Source organism: Hyperolius riggenbachi, chromosome 4, assembly GCF_040937935.1.
Source record: "Hyperolius riggenbachi isolate aHypRig1 chromosome 4, aHypRig1.pri, whole genome shotgun sequence".
Taxonomy (NCBI): Eukaryota; Metazoa; Chordata; class Amphibia; order Anura; family Hyperoliidae; genus Hyperolius; species Hyperolius riggenbachi.
In genome coordinates, this window is record NC_090649.1 from 433784080 (window position 1) to 433808961 (window position 24882).

A 24882-nucleotide genomic window follows, 5' to 3' on the forward strand; every position below is an offset into this window, starting at 1 on the left:
AACGCAAGTTGAAAAACGCATGCGTTTTTCTTGCGTTCGAATGCGTTTTCTATTGCGTTTTGCACAAACACGTGACCCAGGGGAAAAAAAGAATTATGGGAACCGCAGAGGAAACCGTACGCTAAAAACGCAATAGTACGCGTTTTTGATATGCGTCCATAGACTTTCATTGCGTCCGTTTCTATGCGTGATGCACAGAACTGCGTGCAGCAATGCGGAAGAGAAACGTATGCGTCTCATACGCATACATGTGAACTAGCCCATTCAAAGACGTGTTCCCTGAAAACGGCTAGGAACGCGCATAGTCTGAACAGGCCCTTATTGTTCTTTTCTCCTCCAATCGCTAAGTCACCTCAGCCTTGCGTGTAAACACAAGTGAGCAGAGGATCATGTTGCAGCTAGGCAGGGAAATAAAGGGAAGAGGAGGAATATATTATAGATAAAAAGAACCCCCAGCATGCAACTGAATGGCAATGGCTATTAAAGGGCCAGTGCTCCTAAGGTATGTGATAACTCCAAACCATAACAGCAGAAAAAGTTTTGAAAGTTTTGAGTGCAGGATTAGCATCTTTATCACTTAATACACTCAGACTAGTTGTTGTTGTATTATGAATTTTATAGTGACAATCCCGCTTTAAGAAGGGTCACTCCATGCAATGTAAAGTTGATTTGTTGAAGGAAATGGATAATGTTCTTTACTCTGTGACCTCTACAGTCTGCCCTCCTTTCCTTTTTTTACTTGCTTTGAAGGGGCGGCCCATGTACTGGAAGGAAGAAGAGTAATAGAGTGGGACACTGGAGGACCCCCACAGCTTTGCACTTCCCTGTTGCTGCAAGGACTGCTCCACATACAGTTATGCTTATGACGCAAATTAACATAGAAGCACATGCAGAGAGCATTTCACGAGCTTCAAGGACACCTAAAGTAAGAAGCACATGGTGGCTGCCATATTAATTTCATTTTAAACAAAACCAGTTGCCTGGCAGTTCGGCTGAACTCTTTGGCTTCAGTAGTGTCTGAAGCACACACCTGAAACAAGCATGCAGCTAATCTAATCAGGTTTCTCTCAGAATCATCTGATCTACGTGCTTGTTCAGGGTCTATGCTAAAAGTGTTAGAGGCAAAGGATCAGCAGGACAGCCAGGCAATGTGCATTTTTTTCAAAGGAAATCAATATATCAGCCTCTATATTTCTCTCACTTCAGGTGTAATTTAAATGCTGCTACTAAGGTACATGAGGAAATTCCTACACTATAGTAAGTAATTTAACACCAAATGCACGCACGTGTGAAAGAGGGTTTATAAGCTGGGGAGTGGTTTGATTTAGGAGATATAATTCCTCTGAGTTAGGCCTGGAACCCACTGAAATCAGCAAACGCAAAACGCAACCGCTAGCGTTTTGTCTGAGCGGTTTGCAAGCGGATTCATGCGCGTTTTTGGTCGTGTTTTGCTACATTGTATTTTTTTGCCCAGCGGGTGCATAGCGTTTTGCGTTTTTGCGTTTTTATCCTGATTGGTCCTGTGAATTATTTTTAATTTTGTTACAGTGTGCTGAACCGCAAAACGCTAGCAAAACCGCTCAGTTTAGGTTTTGCTGAGCGTTTCTGCTAGCGTTTCAATACTTTACATTGAAGCGCTAACGCTCCCAAAATGCTGCAGGTCCTGCGTTTGCGTTTCTGGGAAACGCAAACGCTCCTGTGGAAGTTGCCCCATCCATTAACATTAGCCCAGCGTTTTGGCAAACTGCTAGCGTATCGCAGTGCTGCCAAAACACTGCCAAAAGCGCTCCTGTGGGTTCTAGCCCTAAAACATGCTTGCACTTAGTCCTCAAGGCCTACAGAGCAGGTGTGTACATCATGAGCGGCTTACTCTCCTGTGTACACTGATCATTAGTCCTGGCAGTGCTGCTAATAACATGTTTCACAGCAATGTCTTTGATAGCCCTTCAAGTCCTTGAGTACTTTATGGTCTTGAAATCTCTTTGTAGGGATCCTTGTTATTACTATAGAATGGTCACTACAAGGTAGTTCTGGGTGATTTATGTCTCGGCAAACCGATTCTTATGCTGGCTGTGCATGTGTGGCGTTTGCTTTCAAGTTTGTTTTCTCGGTGACTATACACCTTGTGTTACAAAATTGTTATTTAGGGCTGACAGTGTAATAAGGTGCAGTGCCTAAACTGCATTCCACAGTGTGTGTGAATTTGCTATTTTATATAAACAAGCCACACAGAGACAGTAGGGGCTAGAATAGGCATGGGCAAACTTGGCCCTCCAGCTGTTAAGGAACTACAAATTCCACAATGCATTGCAGGAGTCTGACAGCCACAGTCATGACTCATGAAGGCAAATGCATTGTGGGATTTGTAGTTCCTTAACAGCTGGAGGGCCAAGTTTGCCCATGCCTGAGCTAGAACATACTATCTGTTTTCAGCAAAGTATCTCCGTGTGCAGTGTGGAAGGACATCAGACGTTGCATAGACTGCATTATCTGACAGCATTATCATGTTTAAAGGGAAGCTGAGATGAGAAGCATCTCAGGTTCCATACTTATCTGGGTTTTCCTTAAGGCCGATCATCCCTCGCTGTCTCCCCTTGCAGTTTTGGGCCCCAGCAATTAAAGGAACACTATCAATAGTCAAGTGTACTAAAATGACAATGTCCAAATAATGTCTAAGTAGCAGGGTAAACCTTTTCCTACTTTTCATGTTAAATATCAGAAGCAGAAGCTTTAATTTATGGAGTGTAGGATTTAGCTATATTGGGACACATCAATTGCAGAAGGGGTGTCTGCTTCAAAGCACAGCCAATGTTGCATGTCTGACTACAGAGTATTTTTCTCTGAAAGGAAAAAAAAGTATGAAAAGCTGTGGTGTCACAGACAATTACAAATGTTTATAACAAGTTACATTTTCTCTGCTCTCTTCAGACACTTCAGTCAGAGACACAGTGCACAGGCAGCTGCAGCTACTGTAAGCTTTCTCTCTCACACACACAGGGTTAACAGATGAAGTGTGAGGGGAATTTCCCCTCCCCTCATGGTTCATTCTGCCATCAGTTTTGGCGGCAGTAAAGTGTGAAAGTATTTTGATGACAGTATACAATGAGGTTGCCATTGAAATGTATACACCAGTAATTAGCAGGACACTCCAAACAATTCCTATCTCAATTGAAAAAAACATGGTAATCGATAGTGTTCCTTTAAGCCGAAAGCCTGGCTGAGTTGCGCATGCACGGTCCGGCCAGTCGCGCTCCCGCAACAGCAGAATGTTCCCAGCTATGGGAGCAAGTCGAGGGAGTGGGATGCACAACGAAACACGACTCGGCCAGGCTTTCGGGCTTAACCACCCTGGCGTTTCAATTTTTTTTTTTAAAAAAGGGTTATTTTTCAGTGTAGCTATCACTAGGCTAGCTACACTCTCCCCCCAAGTCCCCCGGCACTGTAACCCCCTCCCTCCGCTCGCCGCCGGCGATATTTACCTGGCCGAGATCCCGCGATGGCCGAAACTTCCGCCCTAGCTTCAGGCGTTACTGTGGAGATGATCGGATATGATGTCTGACGTCATCGACGTCATGTGCAGTTCCGATAGCCACCATAGCGACCCCTGGAGGCTATGGAGAGGCTGCGAGTAGGAGGATAAATAACATTGTTTATCTCATCAGTTTAGTCTCACCTCAGGTTCACTTTAAGGTGGCCATTAACCATACACTTCTTCGGACAATCGATTCCCCGATTCAAATGTAACATCGATCGAATCGATCCGATTTTCAACACCACTGAAACATTTATAAAGTGCTTTCTCCCTGAGGACCCACAGGATATAAGCTTGTCTTAGATCAGTACATAGTGATGTGTACAGGTGAAAAAGTTATGTGATTATAAATGCCAGACTAAACAGGTGGCTTTTCAGTTTTGATTCAAACCGGACCAGGATTGGAGCTGTCTTCATTAAGTTTGGTAAGGCATTCCAAAGGGGGTAGGTGCAGCATGACAAAAAGCCTTGGCTCCAAAGGTTTTTAATTGGACACTGGGGGTGGTCAAGTTATTGGATCCTTTTGATCTGAGTGCATTTGAATGGGGGCCAGTGCTACAATGCAGGAGCCATGTATGTCTGTAAAATGCACAGACGCCTACGTTGCAGAGTAGGAATGGAATTCTCCCTTGGAAAGCCCGTTCCCAAAATCGCATCAGGATTTGCACTTCACAAATTGTTGCTCGCGTTTGACAGACGTGAACCTTTGGCCCATAATGCCCAGCATGTCTTTAAAATGGAAGGTCGGTTGTGCTGGAAAGGCCAATAGGGATCGAGCTTGCCCCAGCGATTGGATTCGCAAACATGAATTCATATCAGCATTAAGTGTTTGCGAATCCGTGGGATTAGAACAGCATTTATGTAGATTTATTGTGCAACCGAACTGCGGGAAGTTTGCAGACGTAAATAGAATCTGTATTTTAAAATTCTTACAATAAAAAGCATACCATTCTATTCATGATGTTCTCCTGGGCCCCTCTGTGCTGTTTTTGCCACTCCCTGCTGCAATCCTGGCTTTTATTTGCCAGTTTTAGGCAGTGTTTACAAACAAAAGACATGGCATGTGATAGGCTAAGAGGAGCGCAGTCTGTGACTCACACAGAGCCTGCAGTGGGCCTGGAGAGGGTGTGTATAGTCTCTATCCTATCACAAGAAAAGCAGCACATTCTTGCCTGAGTGCCTGAGCCCGACAAAGCCTTCAGTGGAAAGAAGATTAGATTATATAACATAGATAATACAGCCCCTGTGCAACTAGAAAAGGCTGCAGTAAGCTAGTCCACATTAGAACAGGTATAGTAACTTATAGGCTAGAAGAAATAAGGCTGACATTTTTGTTACAGAGTCTCTTTAAGAACAATGCCAGTGTGTTCTTAGGCCCTGAGCCAGGTGTGCTCTTAGGCCCTGAGCCAGGTGTGCTCTTAGGCCCTGAGCCAGGTGTGCTCTTAGGCCCTGAGCCAGGTGTGCTCTTAGGCCCTGAGCCAGTGTGCTCTTAGGCCCTGAGCCAGTGTGCTCTTAGGCCCTGAGCCAGTGTGCTCTTAGGCCCTGAGCCAGTGTGCTTTTAGGCCCTGAGTCGGCGTGTTCTAAGGCAATGAGCCGGTGTGCTCTTAGGCCCTGAGCCAGGTGTGTTCTTAGGCCCTGAGCCAGTGTGTTCTTAGGCCCTGAGCCAGTGTGTTCTTAGGCCCTGAGCCAATATGTTCTTAGGCCCTGAGCCAATATGTTCTTAGGCCCTGAGCTAGGTGTGCTCTTAGGCCCTGAGCCAGTGTTGGCATGCTCAAACATACTTTTGAAAAGTACTGATACATGGGGTCACATGACCATGCCTTATTCCCCTGGGCTCCTCCTCCTCCCTCTCTCTATCAGCAGCCCTGCTGACAGATGGTAAGCTGTCAAATGTTCGAGAGTGACAATATGATTTTTGTCAAAAAAAAAAGAAAAAAAGAATTAAGGAATTTACTCTGATGTTTGCCTGCGTGACTGACTGTAGGTGTTGCAGAATGTTGACATTTGTGCTATAGTGCTTCTAAGCCTCACAATGTATAATTGTCTTAGCCATTACCTTTTAAAAAAAAAAAATGAACTTGTATGTCATGTGACTTAACTAAAATTGCTTTGTGGGTATTCCGTGCATTCCGTGCAAATCAGGTTCATGGTGTTGGAGCTGCAAGGTTCCACGTACAGAAAGCACATTGACATTGTGTTATACTGGTTCATTCCAGTGTTCTTTCCAGTATCAGCCTTAAAGGGAACCTAAACTGAGAAGGATATGGATTTTTCCTTTTAAAATAATACCAGTTGCCCGACTCTCCTGCTGATCCTGTGTCGCTAATACTTTTAGTCACAGCCCTTCAACAAGCATGCAGATCAGGTGCTCTGACTGAAGTCAGTCTGGATTAGCTGCATGCTTGTTTGAGGTGTGTGATTCAGCCACTACTGCAGCCAAAGAGATCAGTAGGACTGCCAGGCAACTGGTATTGTTTGAAAGGAAACATCCATATTTCTATCAAGTTAAAACAGATTGTGCAGGTAAGCTCTCATACTATATGGATGTGGTAAAATTGGCCAAACAAAATTGGTGTACTAGGCAACCTTTAGCCTCGTACAGAAGCCTGACTAAAGTTGGCCGATGTGGCCTATAATGGCCACGTCTGGTGAGCATACAGCAGCTTGTGGAGTAAGAGAAGAAGAATTGGCACTACAGATAGCAGCAGCTTATTAAAAGAGGGAGGTTAGATAGACCGCCAGGATTCACTCGCTCCAATCACTCTGGTGCAATAGCGTGATCTGACAGTAGCAGTCAATGCTGTGTGGTATAGAGAAGGAAGAGAATCGGCATTGCTAAACGTTGCTTTTTAATCCAATGTGAAACATACATGAAGTCAATTACATACAGTAATGAGCTGTGACATACTAGTGTATACAGAGCGGTGCAGTATCGGTAGGTATTTGGTACCAGTAGCCTTACAGCCATTTCACGCGGTGATGCGCTTCTATGGAGGCTGTGAAATGGGCAGGAGGCTAACCGGACATAAATGCACTCCTTGCTCAGCAAGCGGCAAGTTTCCACCGCTCTAGACCGCTCAGCAATCTCTTCAAATGGCCAATCGTCTGCTGGAGCGCAAATGCGCTCTGGCTATGACACATGGGAGAGGACACCGCCGCCACTAGCAGCCACCTAATAAGTATGGTTTGCTTAGGCATCTGTAACAAGGAGGCGTCGTCCTCTCCCTTGTGTCATAGCCGGGACGATTGGCCATTTGGATAGAGTGCTTGGCGGTCTAGAGCGACAAACTCGCCGCACGCTGAGCAAGGAGTGCATTTATGCCCGGTCAGCCTCCTGCCCACTTCACCTCCTGCCCACTTCACCTCCTCTGTAGAAGTGCGTCACCGCGTGAAACGGCCGTAAAAACACCCACCGATACTGCACCGCTCTGTATACACTAGTATGTCACAGCTCATTAATGTATGTAATTGACTTCATGTATGTTTCACCCTGGTTTAAAAATCATCGTTTAGCAGTACCGATTCTCTTCCTTCTCTGTACCACAGTGCATACAGCCCCTCAACCAGTGGATCAACTTGGCCAAGCGACGGCAAGCTCCTTTGTGCTTGCCGCTTCCCTGCCCACTGTAGCACACGTCTTCCGTCATGCTCCCCCCCCCCCCCCCCCCCCTGCTTCTGCATAGTAACGGAATGTGTTGTCAGTTACACAGCTGACACAGGCTGGCCATGGCCAAACATGTCGCACAAAGGAATCAGGTCCAGATCCCCAACTGGCGACTTGAGACAAAGGTGTGTACACACCTTTTTTTGGCTACCTTCTTATCAGTAACCTTTATATTAACCAGTGTTTCTTGGTTCTCCAGGATATACCATTCTTGAGGACCCTTTTTGTACAATAAAAGTTGTGTTTCTGAAACTACATTGCAATGTTGTGCTTTAGTTACTATGATATTTGTTCCACAGTTCTTTCTGGTGGTGTGCTTCACTACACTCTATTCAGATGTCTGCTATATTTACGTGGTTGATAGTTGTGTCATACACATTTGTGTACTCCTGATCCTAAAATATTCATTATGTATTTTAAATGGTTGTTACATAACCATGTTATTATAAACTTCTCCTGATCCATGTATGCCTTGGTGCTTGCCAGAGACCTCGTAACAATGTAACGCATTGATTTCATAGGCATGACAGTATGTTGCCTCATTTTAAAATGGAGTAATGTGGCAATTTTTTTTTTTTATACATCAGTTGCAGATTTCCTAATGCTGCCCATACATGGTGCAATTTTCTAAAACATTTTTATATTAGATAATTTAATTTAATTATCTCGTTCGAATTGAATAAATAGATTTTTCCAACATGTCCGATCAGATTTTTTTATCATAAAAATGTGATAATCGTTACTTTTTCTTGATCGGAAAAAAAAGATTATTTTTGACTTTTATTTGATTCGATCGTTTTGGGAAAAACAAACGTTTTATTGTATCATGTATGGGCACCATTGTTCAGACACTGTGATTAGGGATGATCGATGATATGCAAATACTTCTGCATTTATGCAAATGTATGTGCATTTTTATGCAAATATATTCAGCTTGAAAATGGACCAATCAAGTCCCACCCAGGTTTAAATTCATTGGTCCAATTTTAAGCTGCATACATCTGCATAAAAATGTACAAACATTTGCATAAACTCAGAAGTATCTGCATACCATTCATCACTAACTGTAGGTTTAATGATGGGAGCATACTTGTCTGTGCAGAATAGCATGCGTTTTGAGGCATGTGCGTTTCTGTGTTTTTATCTGCGCTTGTGTTTTTGTATGTGGTTGCAATTGGGATGGCAGATATAAGATTGTAAGCTTTTCTGAGGGACAGTTAGTGACAAGGCAATATATACTCTTTAAAGGATACCTGAACTGAAATGTGACATGTGTCTAGCACACAAATAACCATGCTGTGTTAATTTTTTTTCTTTCTCTGTCTGAAAGAGTTAAATATCAGGTATGTAAGTGGCTGACTCAGTTCTGACTCAAACAGGAAGTGACTACAGTGTGACCCTCACTGATAAGAAATTCCCATTTTTATCACTTTCTTGCTCTCAGAAGCCATTTTCTGCTAGGAAAGTGTTTTATAGTTTAAATTTCTTATCAGTGAGGGTCACACTGTAGTCAGAACTGAGTCAGCCACTTACGTACCTTATATTTAACGCTTTCAGACAGAGAAAGAAAAAAAGGAACACCGCATAGTTATTTGTGTGCTAGGCACTGTACATACACATGTCTATCTCATTATGTCACATTTCAGTTCGGGTATCCTTTAAAGTGCTGCAGAAGATGTTGGCGCTATAGAAGTACTAAATAATAAGACTCTATAGGACCCAGAGGCTTCCCGCATCTCTTTGAGTTTTCTTTTCATACCCAAGGTTCACCTCAGATACACATTAAGGCAGGTGGCCATACACTTATAGATTCGCAGCAGATTTGACCATCAGATTTCTGTCAGATGCCTGTCAAGTAGAATTTGACCGAAATCTATCTGATGTGTGCCACACACTAGGAACAGATTTCCAATAGATTTCAGAAAGAAATCTATTGAAAATTGATCTACATGCATTATTGCACCGTTAGATCCAATGCAACTCTATAGGCCATCGATCTGCTGCCAGCAGCAGATCATCCTAGATTTTCCATCCTGTCAAATCAAATCGATCGATTTGCTGATTTAAAAGAATCGATATCTGATTGATCAATTCTATAGAATCGATCAATCGATTGATGGCTGAAATTGACCAGTGTATGGGCCCCTTAAGGCTTACTTCTGCCTCATCTACTTGTTCCTTTGTGCCCTCACCTAATGTCTCCACCCCGCAATCCTCTAGTTTATAAGCTCGCAAAGGCAGGTTTATTCTGTTTGGTCTGCTGTAGCATGAATTGCTGAAAAACTATACATATGCTGGCAATGAGAGAAAGGAGTTATAATATACAATGCATTGCACCTTGCTGTCTATAGGGATCAGCCAGTGCCCATGCTGCCCAGGGCCGAATTTCGAAAAAGGCCACAAAGGCCTGGGCCTTGGGTGGCTGGACAATGAAGAAGGGTTGCTGCATGTGGAAGAGGAGGCTGCAAAATGAAAGGGGAAGCTACAAGGGAGGAGCATCGTAAGAAAAAGGGATGCTGCTGCTCAAGAGAGCTGTACATGAAAGGGAGAAGCTGATGTGAATGGCTGTTACACTGAAAGAGGGGATGCCCTCACATGGAATTGTGGAGGGCCTGCTGTTCTTGGAAGGGGAGCAGCAAGAAAATTGTCCTAGGGGCGCTAAACTTATCCAGCCTTGATGTTGACCCCTGTCCACTGCCGATAGTGTCTACAATAGCAATGTGAACATCAGAACTGGACCATAAAACACTGGAAGAATGCGTGTTCTGATGAGTCATGTTTCCTGTTACCTACACATTCCCCAGATCTTATCCTGATCAAGTATCTAGGACGGGCTAAGAAAAAACAGGGCTTAAAGGACACCTGTAATCAGAATTTCGGGGGAAAGCTTCTGAATGGTCCAGAGGCTTCCCCGATCTTCATATCCCCTCCTGCTCTGTGCGGGGACCCTTTAAATAATCTTCGACTTTAATCTTCGCACATGCACGAGTGTGTCTGCACTGCCCAGGCTCGTAGTACAGCCTGTGCAGTAGCCTGGAGCCACTTGAGTGCGGCTTTTCCCTCCGTGTATAAAAGGTTCCATGGTACTGTGCAGGCATGAACTCACTGGCGCCTCGCAGTGCAACCACGCTTGTACATGAGGGGAATGTGGCCGTGAAGATGAAGTGGGTTCTGGCCTGCAGAGGAGGGGTTCCTTATTGGGTAAGTCTGAGGAGCATCCAGAGGCTTCCCACGATCCTTCGCAACTCCTCCTCTGCTGGCCAGGACCTGCTTTATCTTTTTGGCCACCTCTGGAGCATCTAGAGTAGTGATGGCGAACCTATGGCACAAGTGCCCGAGGTGGCATGCGGAGCCGTCTCTGTGGGCACGCGTGCTGCGTCCGCCACCACCGCTAACCGCCGTTTTGCCGCATGTCACCGCGTGTCTGGAGGAGGTGGAGCGGGAGGAGCAGAGATACTTTGAACAACTTCATCTGCACCCCACCCCCCCCTGCTCTTCTCGTTAGGCTTTTCTCTCTGCCCCCCTTGCCGTTTTCCCGCTGACTACACCACAGCTTGCAGACGGTCATCTACTGTCTCTGTGGGGTCTAGAAGGTGAGAGAAAGGAGGTTGGAGGTAAATGTGTGTTTCGCTACTGTCAGAGTGGGGTGCAGGTGGGGGGGTTCAAAGGTGTGTGTGTGTTTTTTTTTTTTTTTTTTTTTTTTTTTTTTACTGTCGGGGGGGTTCAGAGATATGCATGTGTGTGTGGTTTGTCTCTGTGGGGCGCAGGAGGGGGGGATGGCATAGGTGTGTGTTCTTCTGTTGTCTCTGTGGGGTGCAGATGCATGTGGGGGTCGGATCAGAGCAGAGGTGTGTGTGTGTGTTTTTTCTACTGTCCCTGTGGGGTGCAGAAGTGTGTGGACAGGTCGGGTCAGGGCTGTGTGCGTTTTTATTTATTTTTATGTCGGCCAATTCGTCTTTAAAGAGAATCTGTATTGTTAAAATCGCACAAAAGTAAACATACCAGTGCGTTAGGGGACATCTCCTTTTACCCTCTGTCACAATTTTGCCGCTCCCCGCCGCATAAAAAGTGGTTAAAAACAGTTTTTAAAAGTTTGTTTATAAACAAACAAAATGGCCACCAAAACAGGAAGTAGGTTGATGTACAGTATGTCCACACATAGAAAATACATCCGTACACAAGCAGGCTGTATACAACCTTCCTTTTGAATCTCAAGAGATGATTTGTGTGTTTCTTTCCCCCAGCAGCTATCTTCCACTGAAGTGTCAGGCTGTTTCTTCCTGGAGAGTGCAGACAGCTCTGCCTGTATGTAATTCCTCAGTATGTGAAAGCCCAGCCAGCTCAGAGGAGGATTTATCCAGCTTGTAAAAGATAAGAGAGAAAAGAGAAGCTGCTCTAATCTAAATAATACACAGGCAGTGTGCAGAGAGGGGCCTGGAGGGGGGAGATGCATCACAGAACCACAACACTGAAGAACTTGGCAGCCTTCCAGACACAGGCCGACAAGTCTGACAAGAGAGAGATAAGTTGATTTATTACAGAGATGGTGATAGTAGAACGTGCTGCAGTAAGCCAGAACACATTAGAATAGCTTTTGGAACTTGTAGGATGATAAAAAACAGGATGCAATTTTTGTTACGGAGTCTCTTTAAAGGGTACCTGAGATGATTAAAAAAAAGACAAAACTACACATGATTTAAGTGTTTTCTGGTTAAATCTGCCATATGATTGAAGTGTTTTCTGATCAAGTCTGCCGACATGATTGAACGTATTTTCTGGGCAAATCTGCTCATGTGTATTTTCTTGAGAAAACCTGCACAATTATGTGAATTTTCTGGGGAAAGAGTCACCAAAACTTGGGCCCACTGTCTTTACGTTGCACTTGTAAAGGGAACCCGAGGTGAGAATAATATTGAGGCTGCCATATTTATCTCCTTTTAAGCAATACCAGCTGCCTGGCTGCTGTGTTGGTCCTCTGCCTCTAATTCTTTCAACCAAAGACCCTGAACAAGCATGCAGCAGGTCAGGGGTTTCAGACAATATTGTCAGAACTGACGAGATTAGCTGCATGCTTGTTTCTGGGGTAATTCAGTTCACTACTGCAACCAAATAAATTAGCAGGGCTGCCGGGCAACTAGTATTGTTTAAAAGGAAATAAATATGGCAGCCTCCATATCACTCTCACCTCGAGTTCACTTTAAATTAGTTAGCTCCGCCCTCATGACCACGTCCATATTTTTTTTTTTTTTTTGCCCTTTTGGGTCGCAGTTTGGGCACTCGGCAACCGAAAGGTTCGCCATCACTGGTCTAGAGGCTTCTCCTAACTGACTTAAAGTGACTTTTTTGTAGCTACAGGTGTACTTCAAAGGACTTGTCAGTGTCTTACAGCCAGATCCCACAAGATACATGTGTCTTGACTTCTCAGGGCTGTTTTAGTGGCACAAGGAGGAAAGTGGTCTTTCTGTTTTGGACTGATCAGTGTGTGTATGTGTAAATGATGTGCATGTTCTCTCTGCCCATGAGCTCATTTATTGGCAGTCACCAGAGAAATGAGTGAAGGAACAGGATGGGTGTTGCACTGCGTTGGACCATTTTGCAGACTTCTCAGTAGTGAGTACTAAGTAGCCCACAAGATGTCTTTTAAAGTTTGCTGCCACTTGCACCACTAATTCCTCAACTTCCTAAGAGTGTTTGGATTACTGTTTCTCCTCACATTTAGGAAATGTGCTATGTACTACTTCCCAGATTGTTGGCTGGCTGCTTTATAGGCCCTTCATTGTGTACACAGGCTCCTACTCGTTACTTGCAAACTTTGTTTTGTCATCTAGTGCTTGCAATTTATATGTTTTCATAGGTGTGTGTTCTGTATACCTAATTGTCTTCAATCTTTTAAAATATTGTGTTAATCTCTAAAGTAAAATCTAAAGCATGTATTTTATTTTATTTTTTTCTTTCAACATTTTTTTTATGCAGTTTTGCTTACCATTTCTTGCTTTTTTATTATTGCAGTGGATTACTTTTTTATTTTTCTCTGGAGTAGTCTCTTTTCCAGTAGTCTACTGTTACTAATTAATTCCGTCTGGATCCTAACTGGTTAGTTTTGGGGCAAGCTACTAAACCTACTATACTGCTGCTTAGGTCAGTTATGCCTTTTTTTAAATTATTCTAGAAGAGTAGAGTAGAAACAAATTTGTGTTTTATTGTTACTTTTTTGCTTACCTCTTTACTAGCACTTTACAGTTCCTGTCATAGTCTAAGGGCAACTTTTTTTTTTTCTCTAAAAAAATAATCATTTTCCACCGCAGCTGATAATTATCAAGTAAAACATATAGTCCCCTGTAACCTACCCTTGTAGTTTGCGAAAACATAACAGGGTTCCCTGTGGTGTATGTGTGCTAGACGTTTTTCTAAGAAGGCAAAGCTATACCTAATCCATAGTGCTAAATCTCAACCAGACTCCTTATCCATAACCTAACCCCCAAATGGAAACCTGAAACATAGCGTGCTACACAATCTGCTCATAATTTTCAAAATCTGTTGGCCCTCGTACTACATGGGAGTGGTAAAATTGGGCAGTCATTGGCCAATCAAAACTGGGACTGTATATGCACTCTAACCTTAAAGTTCATCCATTCTTAGAGTCTATTACCACTAAACTTGAATACGACTGAATATTTTGGGTTTCCCCGCATGTGAGCTGAAAGGGGAAACTCTATCTCCCTGGTGGCTTGCCAATCAGATCTAACTGCGGTGTGAATCTGTAAGGCATGCGGCAGATGTCTGCAGCCCTACAGATGTGATTGGCTCGGCTTAGCGATTCGGGCTGCAGCTACACAGCAAAATGGGAGCCGCAGCTGAATCGGAAGCGTCTGCGGCTCCCAGTGGAGATAAGCCCTTAATCCCTTCTTAATCTAAGCCTGACTCTCAAAAGAATCGTCAAATTTAGTCATGCTCCATCTACAGCCATGACTGGATTTATAATTTTTTCGCCCCTGGGCCAAGTGTGTTGTGACTTCCCTTCCTTGTACAGCATTGCTGCTCCCATGCCATGTGCAGCCCTCTCTTCCATGTGTAAGGGCCAGTGTGCACCAAAAAGCGCTAGTGTAATCGCAAACGCTCTGCGCTTTTTCAAGTGATTTTTCTAGGCGATTCTAGGAATGTGCCTAGCGATTTTCTGATCATGCCTAGCGATTTCTGGAGCGTTTTGGTGTAGAGTTTTTATTTTATTTTTTGTTACAGAAGCTGTTTAGTTACAGTCCTACTGTAACAAAAATGCTTGGAAAATCGCTCTTCAGAAAAACGCTTTACAGAGCAATTTTCCACTTTCACAACAAACTTTAACACAAACAAACACAGAACATTTATATCGTGCTTTTCTCCTGGCGGACTTAAAGTGCCAGAGCTGCAGCCACTAGGGCGCGCTGTACAGGCAGTAGCAGTGTTAGGGAGACTTGCCCAAGGTCTCCTACTGAATAGGTGCTGGCTTACTGAACAGGCAGAGCTGAGATTCGAACCCAGGTCTCCTGTGTCAGACGCAGAGCCCTTAGGGCTGGAACCCACAGGAGCGCTTTTGGCAGCGTTTTGGCAGCACTGCGATATGCTAGCAGTTTGCCAAAACGCTGGGCTAATGTTAATGGATGGGGCAACTTCCACAGGAGCGTTTGCGTTTCCCAGAAACGCAAACGCAGGACCTGCAGCATTTTGGGAGCGTTAGCGCTTCAATGTAAAGTATTGAAACGCTAGCAGAAACGCTCAGCAAAACCTAAACTGAGCGGTTTTGCTAGCGTTTTGCGGTTCAGCACACTGTAACAAAATTAAAAATAATTCACAGGACCAATCAGGATAAAAACGCAAAACACTAGGCACCCGCTGGGGAAAAAAATACAATGTTGCAAAACACGACCAAAAACGCGCATGAATCCGCTTGCAAACCGCTCAGACAAAACGCTAGCGGTTGCGTTTTGCGTTTGCTGATTTCAGTGGGTTCCAGGCCTTAAAGTGGATCCAGGATAAACTTTTAATCATTGCATAATTGTGTTCCTTTCATATAGTTTATAGGGCATTCCTCAAGCCAAATATTTTTTTGTTTTGTTTTAATACTCTAATTCCCTGTAAACTAAACGAGTCTCGCCCACAGCTTTTCACAGTGCCTTGGCACCGTAGCAAGGGCTTATGGGAGCTCAGTCTGGGCAGAAGGAGGAGGAGGTTACTAGCCATTGATTTCAGAGGCAGAGGGGAGGAGAAGAGGGGACTGAATGTACACACAGGCAAGCTGATAGCATTTCCAGCCCTCAGCCTGTGACAATGTGACAAATAGCACATGGCTGCCTTCATTGTATCACAGGAATTAGATAATCATAAACTGTTGAAGCTGTTGGCAGCTAGATATGCTGTGTAAACTATCTAAACTTTAGATACGATATATAGATAATTTACTTGTTATAGTTAGTTTTTCATCTCGGATCCGCTTTAACCATTACACTATCCAGCCACTGATAACATTGAGGCTGAATCACCTCAGAAATCATCAGAAATGCTGCAGGACCAGCGCTTGCGTTTGGGAGAAAATTTCACCGCTCTGGTGTGCACCATCCCATTGACTAACATTAGCCAAATGCCTTTCAAAGTGCTGGCATTTTTAAAAGTGCTCAAAAGCACTCTTGCTGTTCACCAGCCTTAACTTCCATGCAGCACCTCCTTTATTGAACAGCTCACTTGGCTTGGACATTAGTTTTCTTTCTTTATGTGTTGCTCCCCATTTGCAGCCTCCTCTTTCATATGTATCAACCTCTTTTCCCTGTTCAGGTGCCACCTTGGCCTGCAGCCGCCCAAGGCCCGGGTCTTTGTGGCCTGTCCAGAATTCCGACCCTGTCTACAGCCAATTCCTTTCTCTGCTTGCACGCTTTCTCTACTGCTAACTCCTCTACCTATTTAGCATCAATGTTCTCTTCTATGGAAATGTACCTTTCATCTTATTTAGAAACCTGCTTCCCATTTTTCCAATTAAGTCAAGAAATGTTGACACACCCCTTGTTAGTGCGGTAAAGTATTTTTCAACATTTCATAGTTTGGGTTTTAAAAATACAGAATCTTACAAACATTTAACTTGCATTCATATTTCCAAGACGTTTCTATATTGCAGCAAAGGACCCTTTTATTGAGCCGATCGGCGCATTGAAGAAGCTTGTGCTTATTAGAAGCGAGGCTGGTAAAGTGTGCTTCTCTTATGTGGTTTGCGCATTTCTAGCTATGAGGGTAAACAAGCTCCGTAATAAATAGCTAAGTCTCGGTGTGTGTGATTCGTTCCAGCCAGCTCCGCTTTGGAGTCGGGAGTTTACAGAGTCTTAGTGTTTAATCATCCTTCACCTAGAGCCAAGACATACATTTACGGAGTAATGATCTTTGCTTTGATAGAGGATTCTGGGCCCATTCAACGCATGTATAATTTAAAAAGTTCTTTACAAGCACATTATCCTTTCGGTTAACACTGGAGCTATGTAAATGTTTAACTTTTGTGTATAGGAAAATAACTTTTATCTCTTTATAGGATAAACATCAGTCCTTAAAGCTGAACTGTAACTAAAAGCAGATTGTCCCATCTTGGATAGAGTACAGAAAGTTTAGAACCACGGCCAACTTTTTTATTGGCCTTGAGACCTTACAGAGAGATAACTACCTCTCCTCTCCGCACACTGACGCGCATGCACACACACACACCTGGCTGCTGCTGACTGGCGTTTAGACAAGTTTTAGCCATTGGTCACACTTGAGTCCGCAGGAACACACACACACACACACACACACACACACACACACCGACTTACCTGGCTGCTGCTGACTGGCTTTTCAGACAAGTCTTAGCCATGGGTCAAACGTGAGTCCACAGGAACTGGCTGTGGTTTTCTGTGGACTATTCTTTACAGTACCGGCATACTTGGCCAACAGCTGGCTGATAGCAGCTGACTGTCCACAACAAGGAATTGCACATGGTGTGTGAAAAAGAAGCAACCAGGCTTGTATTTGTTTTCACCTGCAGTGGAAAAAAACACGTTACCACGAAGCAGGTGGTTTGGCGCACGGCGCTCACTGCCGAGCACTGAAACTAGGCACCGTTATATCAGCAATCCTATAGGGCATATAAGGGTATTTCGGGTTTCCTAGAACTTGGAGGGGCAATAGTATTTAACGCCACTGGGGACTTGAGTGACAGCAGGGTGAGCCATCATTGAGCAGTGAGCACACCCTGCACCCAGCTTACAGGCGGCGTACTAATATGTATGCTATTACCACCACTTCGATGCACATAGAAAAGCATTACCGGTATGTGCATTTTTGCATTGAGGTAAAAAGTATACGAATCTTGCAAGTGTGACTCCTGCCTTGGTGTCACCATATGAAGCAAACGTTATACTTTTCATCCCGCTAGTGGATCCTTTAAGGGCTTGTTTTATCCAGTGGCAACAGAACCTATGAAGGTACATACACATAACCAATGATTATTGCCCACAGGGAACAGGACTTTATCCCTTCTGGTGAATTTTTAGGGCCGAGAGCTGTACAGACTTATTGCTAGGCCACAGCAGCACACAACAGAGTGGCTTCCAATCGGGCAAGGTAAAGTGGGGAAGAAAAGTGTTCTGCCACGACGGGTCAGCACTCCTGTTTTTTTGTGTCTTTTTTTGGGAGTTAAGTGGGCACTCTTGATTGACCCACTAGCTGAATCCACAGGCGCTAACCTGTTTCCTTACATGAAAAACAGTGTTTTTGTGTGGTTTTTGTTTTGTTTTTATTTTTTACTTGTGTTTTTTCTTTTTTAACTTGTGTTATTTTTTTTTAAAATGAAAACTGTGCTTTGATTTTGGCTTTCCTATCCTAACCCTGACCTCATGATATTCTTGCTAAAAAGAAAATGAGATCAGTGAGGCTTTTACCGTTTAAGCTTAGCGGGCGTGTCTACTTCATCACAGATGTTTTGTAGTCTCTAATTAGATCTAGATGTGAGAATTTGTGCATTGTCGAAGTCAAACGTTAACACATTGTGGTTATAAGCCGTGATAGGCTGTTTTTGTGTGAAAGAAAAGACAAAACATTTTCAATAATGCATAAGGATGGAGTTTTATTCATCTCGAAGGTCATGTGCAGGTCATATATAGAATATAATTAATTGCCTGATCTGACTGTCATTACTCGAGCCAACCATTATAGATCTATTTGACTTTTGAATAGTGTTTCCCCAAAAATAGATAATTTTTGTCTGACCAATACTCCTGCTTCTCACTGCAAAAATGAATATGCATACTTGATAAGGTCATTCCTCCTTCCCCCTTCTTTGAGCAGAACATGCCACTTGGCTATACCCAGGCAACGTTTCTATAAACCTCATTCATCAGTGTAGCGATCGAGCCCAATCATTACAGGCGACACTGATTTTACATATGTGCAGCTTTAATGCCGCAAACTCTAATTTACTGACCAGTTTAGCAATCGTTGCCGTACTATACGTTCTACGCGACGACTGTAAACTGTTGCCACCTAATAGCAGACACTTTGTAAAGATACACATTCCAGGTTTGCTAGAATAGGTTTGCCCTTTTAGGTTTGCTAGGATAGTGCATGTTGGGTCTTACAGGCTACGAAGTATGAAAAGAATTAAAGGAGTTTGCTTTGCCTGGGTATTGGTGGAAACTGTTTCTTGTAAGGCTTGGATTTTCCTGAAAAATCACACATTAACCAGCTGAGCGGTTTGGACGAGCTCAGCTCGTCCAACACCGCCAGCGGCTGCCGCTCAGGCCCTGCTGGGCCGATTTTAATGAAATAAAAAGCAGCACACGCAGCCGGCACTTTGCCAGCCGCGTGTGCTGCCTGATCGCCGCCGCTCTGCGGCGATTCGCCGCGAGCAGCGGCGAAAGAGGGCCCCCCTAGCCGCCTGAGCCCTGCGCAGCCGGAACAAAAAGTTCCGGCCAGCGCTAAGGGCTGGATCGGAGGCGGCTGACGTCAGGACGTCGGCTGACGTCGATGACGTCACTCCGCTCGTCGCTATGGTGACGATATAGGCAAAACAAGGAAGGCCGCTCATTGCGGCCTTCCTTGTTTATTCTGGGCGCCGGAGGCGATCGGAAGATCGCCTCCGGAGCGCCCTCTAGTGGGCTTTCATGCAGCCAACTTTCAGTTGGCTGCATGAAATAGTTTTTTTTTTATTTAAAAAAAACCCTCCCGCAGCCACCCTGGCGATTTAATCAGAACGCCAGGGTGGTTAAAGTCAATGGTGAAAGTGAAAAGGAGTGCCAAAGTGGTTCTTTGAAGACCTGTTTTGTGGGAACCAGAAGCCAGCAACCCCCATTCCTATTTCTGGGCTTGTGTCAAATTATTGCAGATGCCTTGTTTTTGTTTTAAATAACTAGAATTTAATATTCAGGGTTTGTAGATATGAATTTATTCTGCAGAAATTTTCCTCAGCAAGAATTCATGAAGAAACCTCATCAATTTGTTTCTTGTGTGAGCTAAAACAGGAAGTAGAGTCAAGACACACACCCCAGTCTTGCAATTATGAATGTTTTATGTTCAAAAGACATTTCTTTTTATCAAATTCTACTAGTCCTTGATTAATTGCTTACTGGTATTCTTTTCCTTTACCTAACGTATGTGCCTTCATGCACTTTTACGCTGTACAGTACTGAAAAAGAAATTTATTTTAATGGGTAAATTTATCTATGAACTTTTTATTTACCAGATGCAGATTGTGGGTATCGTTTTAGATAATCCACTAACTTTGAGCAATCTCTGGTTTACCAATTAAGATCTTACCAACATAGACACTTCTTTTCCTTATTTTAATGGCAAGTGCACCAGAGGATACACTGTTTTACTAACTACAGTGATTTATAGAGTGCTTCCCAACATTGTAGACTGCATAAAGCAGGGCTGTAAAGTCTGTACAAAAATCATCTAACTCTGACTCCATTTATGAAACCACAAACTCTGACTCCAGGTACCCAAAATTGCTCAGACTATATCTTCCGACTCCTTAGTCGAATACTTACCACAACTGTGGAGTTGGTACAAAAATCATCCGACTCATCAGTTTATGAAACCGCCGACTCCATGTACCCAAAAATTGCTCCGACTCCTCAACCCTTATTCCACAGTCCTGGTATAAAGCGTGTTATGTTTTGGAGCATGGTTGACATGGCTTCATGCTAAGTTAAAAACTTGAACATAAATTATTTTTTTTTTGCTTTTTAAACAATGTGTGAAAACTTATAAAGTTACATGAATGAATACACATTGTCCAAAACCATTACACGTCTCTGTTAAAAACCTCTTTCCTTTGTTTTTATCTCTTAGAATCAATGGAAGGGCTCCCTGACTCTGGAGAGAAAACCATCCAACGTTTCTTCTTCAACTTGACCTCCATTCCTAATGAAGAGCTGATCACATCAGCTGAGTTTCGTATCTTTCGAGAGCAAGTTCAAGAGCCCATTGAAAGTAACAGCAGTAAGACTCTCCGCATTAATATTTATGACATTGTCAAGCCAGCTGCTGCTGCCTCCAGGGGGCCTGTCACAAGACTATTGGACACCCGCCTCATACATCATAATGTAAGCACGTGGGAAAGCTTTGATGTCACACCAGCTGTTTTAAGGTGGATGGCACACAGACAGCCCAATCATGGCTTTGTGGTGGAAGTGACTCACGTGGATGGTGAAAAAAATATCACCAAGAAGCACGTGAGGATCAGCAGGTCCTTACTGCCCGATAAAGACCAATGGTCCCAGATGAGGCCACTTCTTGTAACTTATAGCCATGATGGCAAGGGACACCCTCTTCACAAGAGAGAAAAACGACAAGCACGACATAGGCAAAGGAAACGGCTCAAAGCAAGCTGTAGAAGGCACCCATTATATGTAGACTTCAGCGATGTGGGCTGGAATGACTGGATTGTGGCCCCACCTGGCTACCATGCCTTCTACTGCCATGGAGAATGTCCGTTCCCACTGGTAGATCATTTTAACTCCACAAATCATGCCATCGTACAGACATTGGTGAACTCGGTCAACCCCAATATCCCCAAGGCTTGTTGTGTCCCAACAGAACTAAGTGCCATATCAATGCTCTACCTTGATGAAAATGAGAAGGTTGTATTAAAGAATTACCAGGACATGGTTGTGGAAGGGTGTGGGTGCCGCTAATAAAGGGTAACCTAAAAAAAAAAACCCCAAAAAAACACAATATATGAACACTATCACGTATCAAAAAAAAAAAAAAAAAAAGGTTGACACTTTAATATTTTTCAATGGTGACTTTATTTATGTAATGAAAAAAAAAGTTAACTGTTATTTTGAATATCTATTTATGTCTACAGAAAGTTCAGAAGCAAATATTTTAATCTGAGAAATCTCCCTTTTTTCTTCTCTTAGTTGTACATTTTATATGGGTGTTTGGCCCAGCACATGAAGTATAATGGTCAGATTCTTATTTTGTATTTATTTTCTATTATAACCACTTTTTAGGTAAAAAAAAAAATAGTTGTTTCATATTTATATGTAATCAAAAAATATAGAATTGTAAATACGTTTAAGGGGAATGTATTGTGATTTTTTTTTTTTTTTTTCCATTTTTGTTTTATTTATAAAGTTTAGTACTAAAATTATATTTAAGTGTTTTTTGTTTTTCTTTTTTTCTTTTTTTGAATTGGGAAACCCATTTACTATCACAAATGAAATGTGATATATGCATAGAGCTCCATCTGCAAGTCTAGTTGGGAAGCAAGGCGTAGTATAAGGTATTCTCATGGAGAAGATGAGGTCCGGGGACTTTGCTCATGTAATGTTACCAACTGCAAGAGTAAAGCCTTGTAGATGCGTAGGGAACATGTTGCCTGCACCTGATCCTTTGGGCAACATTGCAGGGCTAAGGCTGTACAGATGCGTTGCTAGCCTGTAGGCTAGCGATGTGTTCTGCTGCTATGCAGGGGGTGGAGTGCCAACAGAGCAGCACATGAATGGTATTACACAGTGACCCGGGTGAGTGGGGAGAACAATACTCTCAGCCAGCGATCTGGCAAATACTGATCACTGACCAAGGCATGGCATTCGGGGCCATTGTACTACTTCTAGATTCTCAGCAGAGGCAGTTGTTATTGTCCACCTCGGACAAAGTTTCATCTAGCGCGTGTACGAGGCATAAAGTGTACCTGAGGCGATATTTGACATGATGAGATAAACATGTAGTACATGTACAGTACAAAACATACTAATAACCAGGCTGTTTTACTTATATCATTTTGCTGCCTGGAAAAGTTAATTTCTAGGCATGGAAGTGACAGCTTCTGTCATATAGGTACCTTGTTGGGAATATAGTAAACATCATTGATAAGCAAATTACAGCCATAAAAGTTTTCCTGGCAGAATACAACTTCTATGGGCAGGTGAGAGATAAAATACATGAACTATTGATCTTTTTTTTTAACTCTGGGACCCTAAATAGGCTGCCACTGATTAGAGCCTGTAAAACATTCAACCTACTTTGTAAATGTTTAAATCTAAAAGAAAATCTCGGTATACTAAAGTCATTTTTAGGAGTAGGAGGATAAATATAATTCTTCAGTTTATTTTTACATCAGGTTCACTTTAAAGCAGGGGTCTGAAACTCGCGGCCCGCGGGCCATTTGTGGCCCTCGATACAATATTTTGTGGCCCTCGCCTGCAAAAGCTTCCTTATAGTTCGCTTCAGTGCTCCCAAGTAATCCGCCGCATCCCCGCCGCTAAACAAGGGCTGCAGAGCCCCCAAATCGCCCGGGGAACAATCCGCCGGCATTTCCTGGAAGGGACAGAGCTTTCAGCTCTGTCCCTCCTGACAACAATCGCCGCCTCTCCCCGCCCCTCTCTGTGAAGGAAGAGTGAGAGGGGCGGGCAGAGGCTGCGATGTGCTGCGATCGACGTCAGGAGGGGCAGAGCTGAAGCTGAAAGCTCTGCCCCTTCCAGGAAATGCCGGCGGATTGCCCCTTGGGCGATTTGGGGGCTCTGCAGCCCTTGTTTTGCGGCGGGGACACGGCGGATTACTTGTAATGGGAGTACTGAAGCGATCTTTAAGGTAAAATAGGCAAAATAGTTCGCTTTAGTGTAAATTTTGATTTTGAAATAAAAATCAATGCAAGGGACCCGGGGGTGTGGGGGGGGGGTTGGTGGAGTGCTGCTGATTGTGAAATCCCTTATGCGGTCCAGCCTCATCCTGACTTTGCCTCCTGCGGCCCCCAGGTAAATTGAGTTTGAGACCCCTGCTTTAAAGCATCACTCTTAATCTCAGAATTTTTTTTTTTTGTTTATTTGTAATATTTAAAACTTTTTTTTTTTTTTTTTTTTTTTTTACATTTTAGTTCTGAACATGACTTGTAAATAAAACAAATGTGCTGGAAAAAGAAAAAAAAGCTATACATTCTCTCTAAAGCAGATTTGACATATTTAAGTTGAAAGCTATACACGGGAGTTAAAAGAAAAGATGCTAAATATTTTACTTTCTTGTATGCTACTGTTCATGTCATTACTTTTATACCTAGAAGAAAGAAGCTAATCATGGGTATTACCTGGTCACATTATCATACTGTGCAATTCTCTGGCATTCTGCACTCTTCTGCACACTTAGTCCTTCAGATTTATAAAAGCTATGTAAAGTATATAATTTGTTTATTAGGTTTTCTTTTTACTTGATAAACCTATACAGATGACCCATATCTACTGTTACTGATTCAGCTACAGGCCAGTAGACTTGGTTAGTAAAGTTTAACATTGTAGAAAGCAAACAAAAAATTATATATAAATCTACACAGATTAGGTTATCAAGATAGTATTGAAATTTAGCTGCTTCAAGTGTCTGATGTTTCGTGTTACTATGTGCAAAGTCTGGAGAACAGTTCAACGCAACATACATCCTGCATAGTGATGGTCATGCGTAAGAGCACTTGCGGAGAAGCATGTGATCAATTTGGTCAGGTGATAGATGTGGAAGTCTCTGATTTGCCAGTCATGATCATGTGCCAAAGCAGGATGTGATCACAGCCAATCAGAACTTTGCAAATCTATCGGCTGATCAAACAAATCCCATGCTTCTCCATGAGTTCTCTGAGGGCCATGTCGCTCCAAAAAGCGTTTTGCAGTTCATTTTTGTTTTTTTGAAAAACGCTTCCATTGACTTGCCTTAAAATTGCTGCGATCGTGCCTATTTTGCCTCGATTTTACCGCGATTTTAATGTTAGTCAATGAAAGTGTTTTTTTCAAAAACGAAAACTACCCACAAAACGCTTTTTGTTGTATCAGGGCCCTGAGATACGACCATCACTAAATTCCTGAAACATTCCCAAATAAGCAATGCTCTTAAATTAATGTGGCCGTTGAGTTTTGTTAGTGAGACACAGCTGCTCCCCCATTTCATTTTTTAACCCTTCGAGGAACTTTGAGGTGTCTAATCAGCTGCCGTTACTTGTTTAATTTGTAAACCATTTCAAGGATGTCGGTCTGTTGTACATGAAAAATCCATTTTAGAAGCAATGAGCTTAGACAGTACAACAAATGGGCATAATGATCTGGCATGGAAGTACTCGGCTTAAAGCGGACCTGAACTCAAAACTACCTCTCTGCTCTAAAAGATAAGCAACAGCATAATAACCTTTAAAGAAAACATTTCTTTGTTA

At 43.1% G+C, this 24882-nt stretch overlaps 1 protein-coding gene across 1 annotated transcript in view; it reads left to right on the plus strand.

The window, feature by feature from the left end:
- Positions 1–21613, plus strand: part of BMP2 (bone morphogenetic protein 2) — a 53737-nt gene extending 32124 nt beyond the window's left edge. The window contains exon 3 of the mRNA XM_068279624.1: positions 20541–21613. Within this exon, the coding sequence (XP_068135725.1) occupies positions 20541–21385 (845 nt within the window). The 3' untranslated portion in view covers positions 21386–21613. The remainder of the gene's footprint in view (positions 1–20540) is intronic.
- The last annotated feature ends 3269 nt before the right edge of the window (positions 21614–24882 follow it).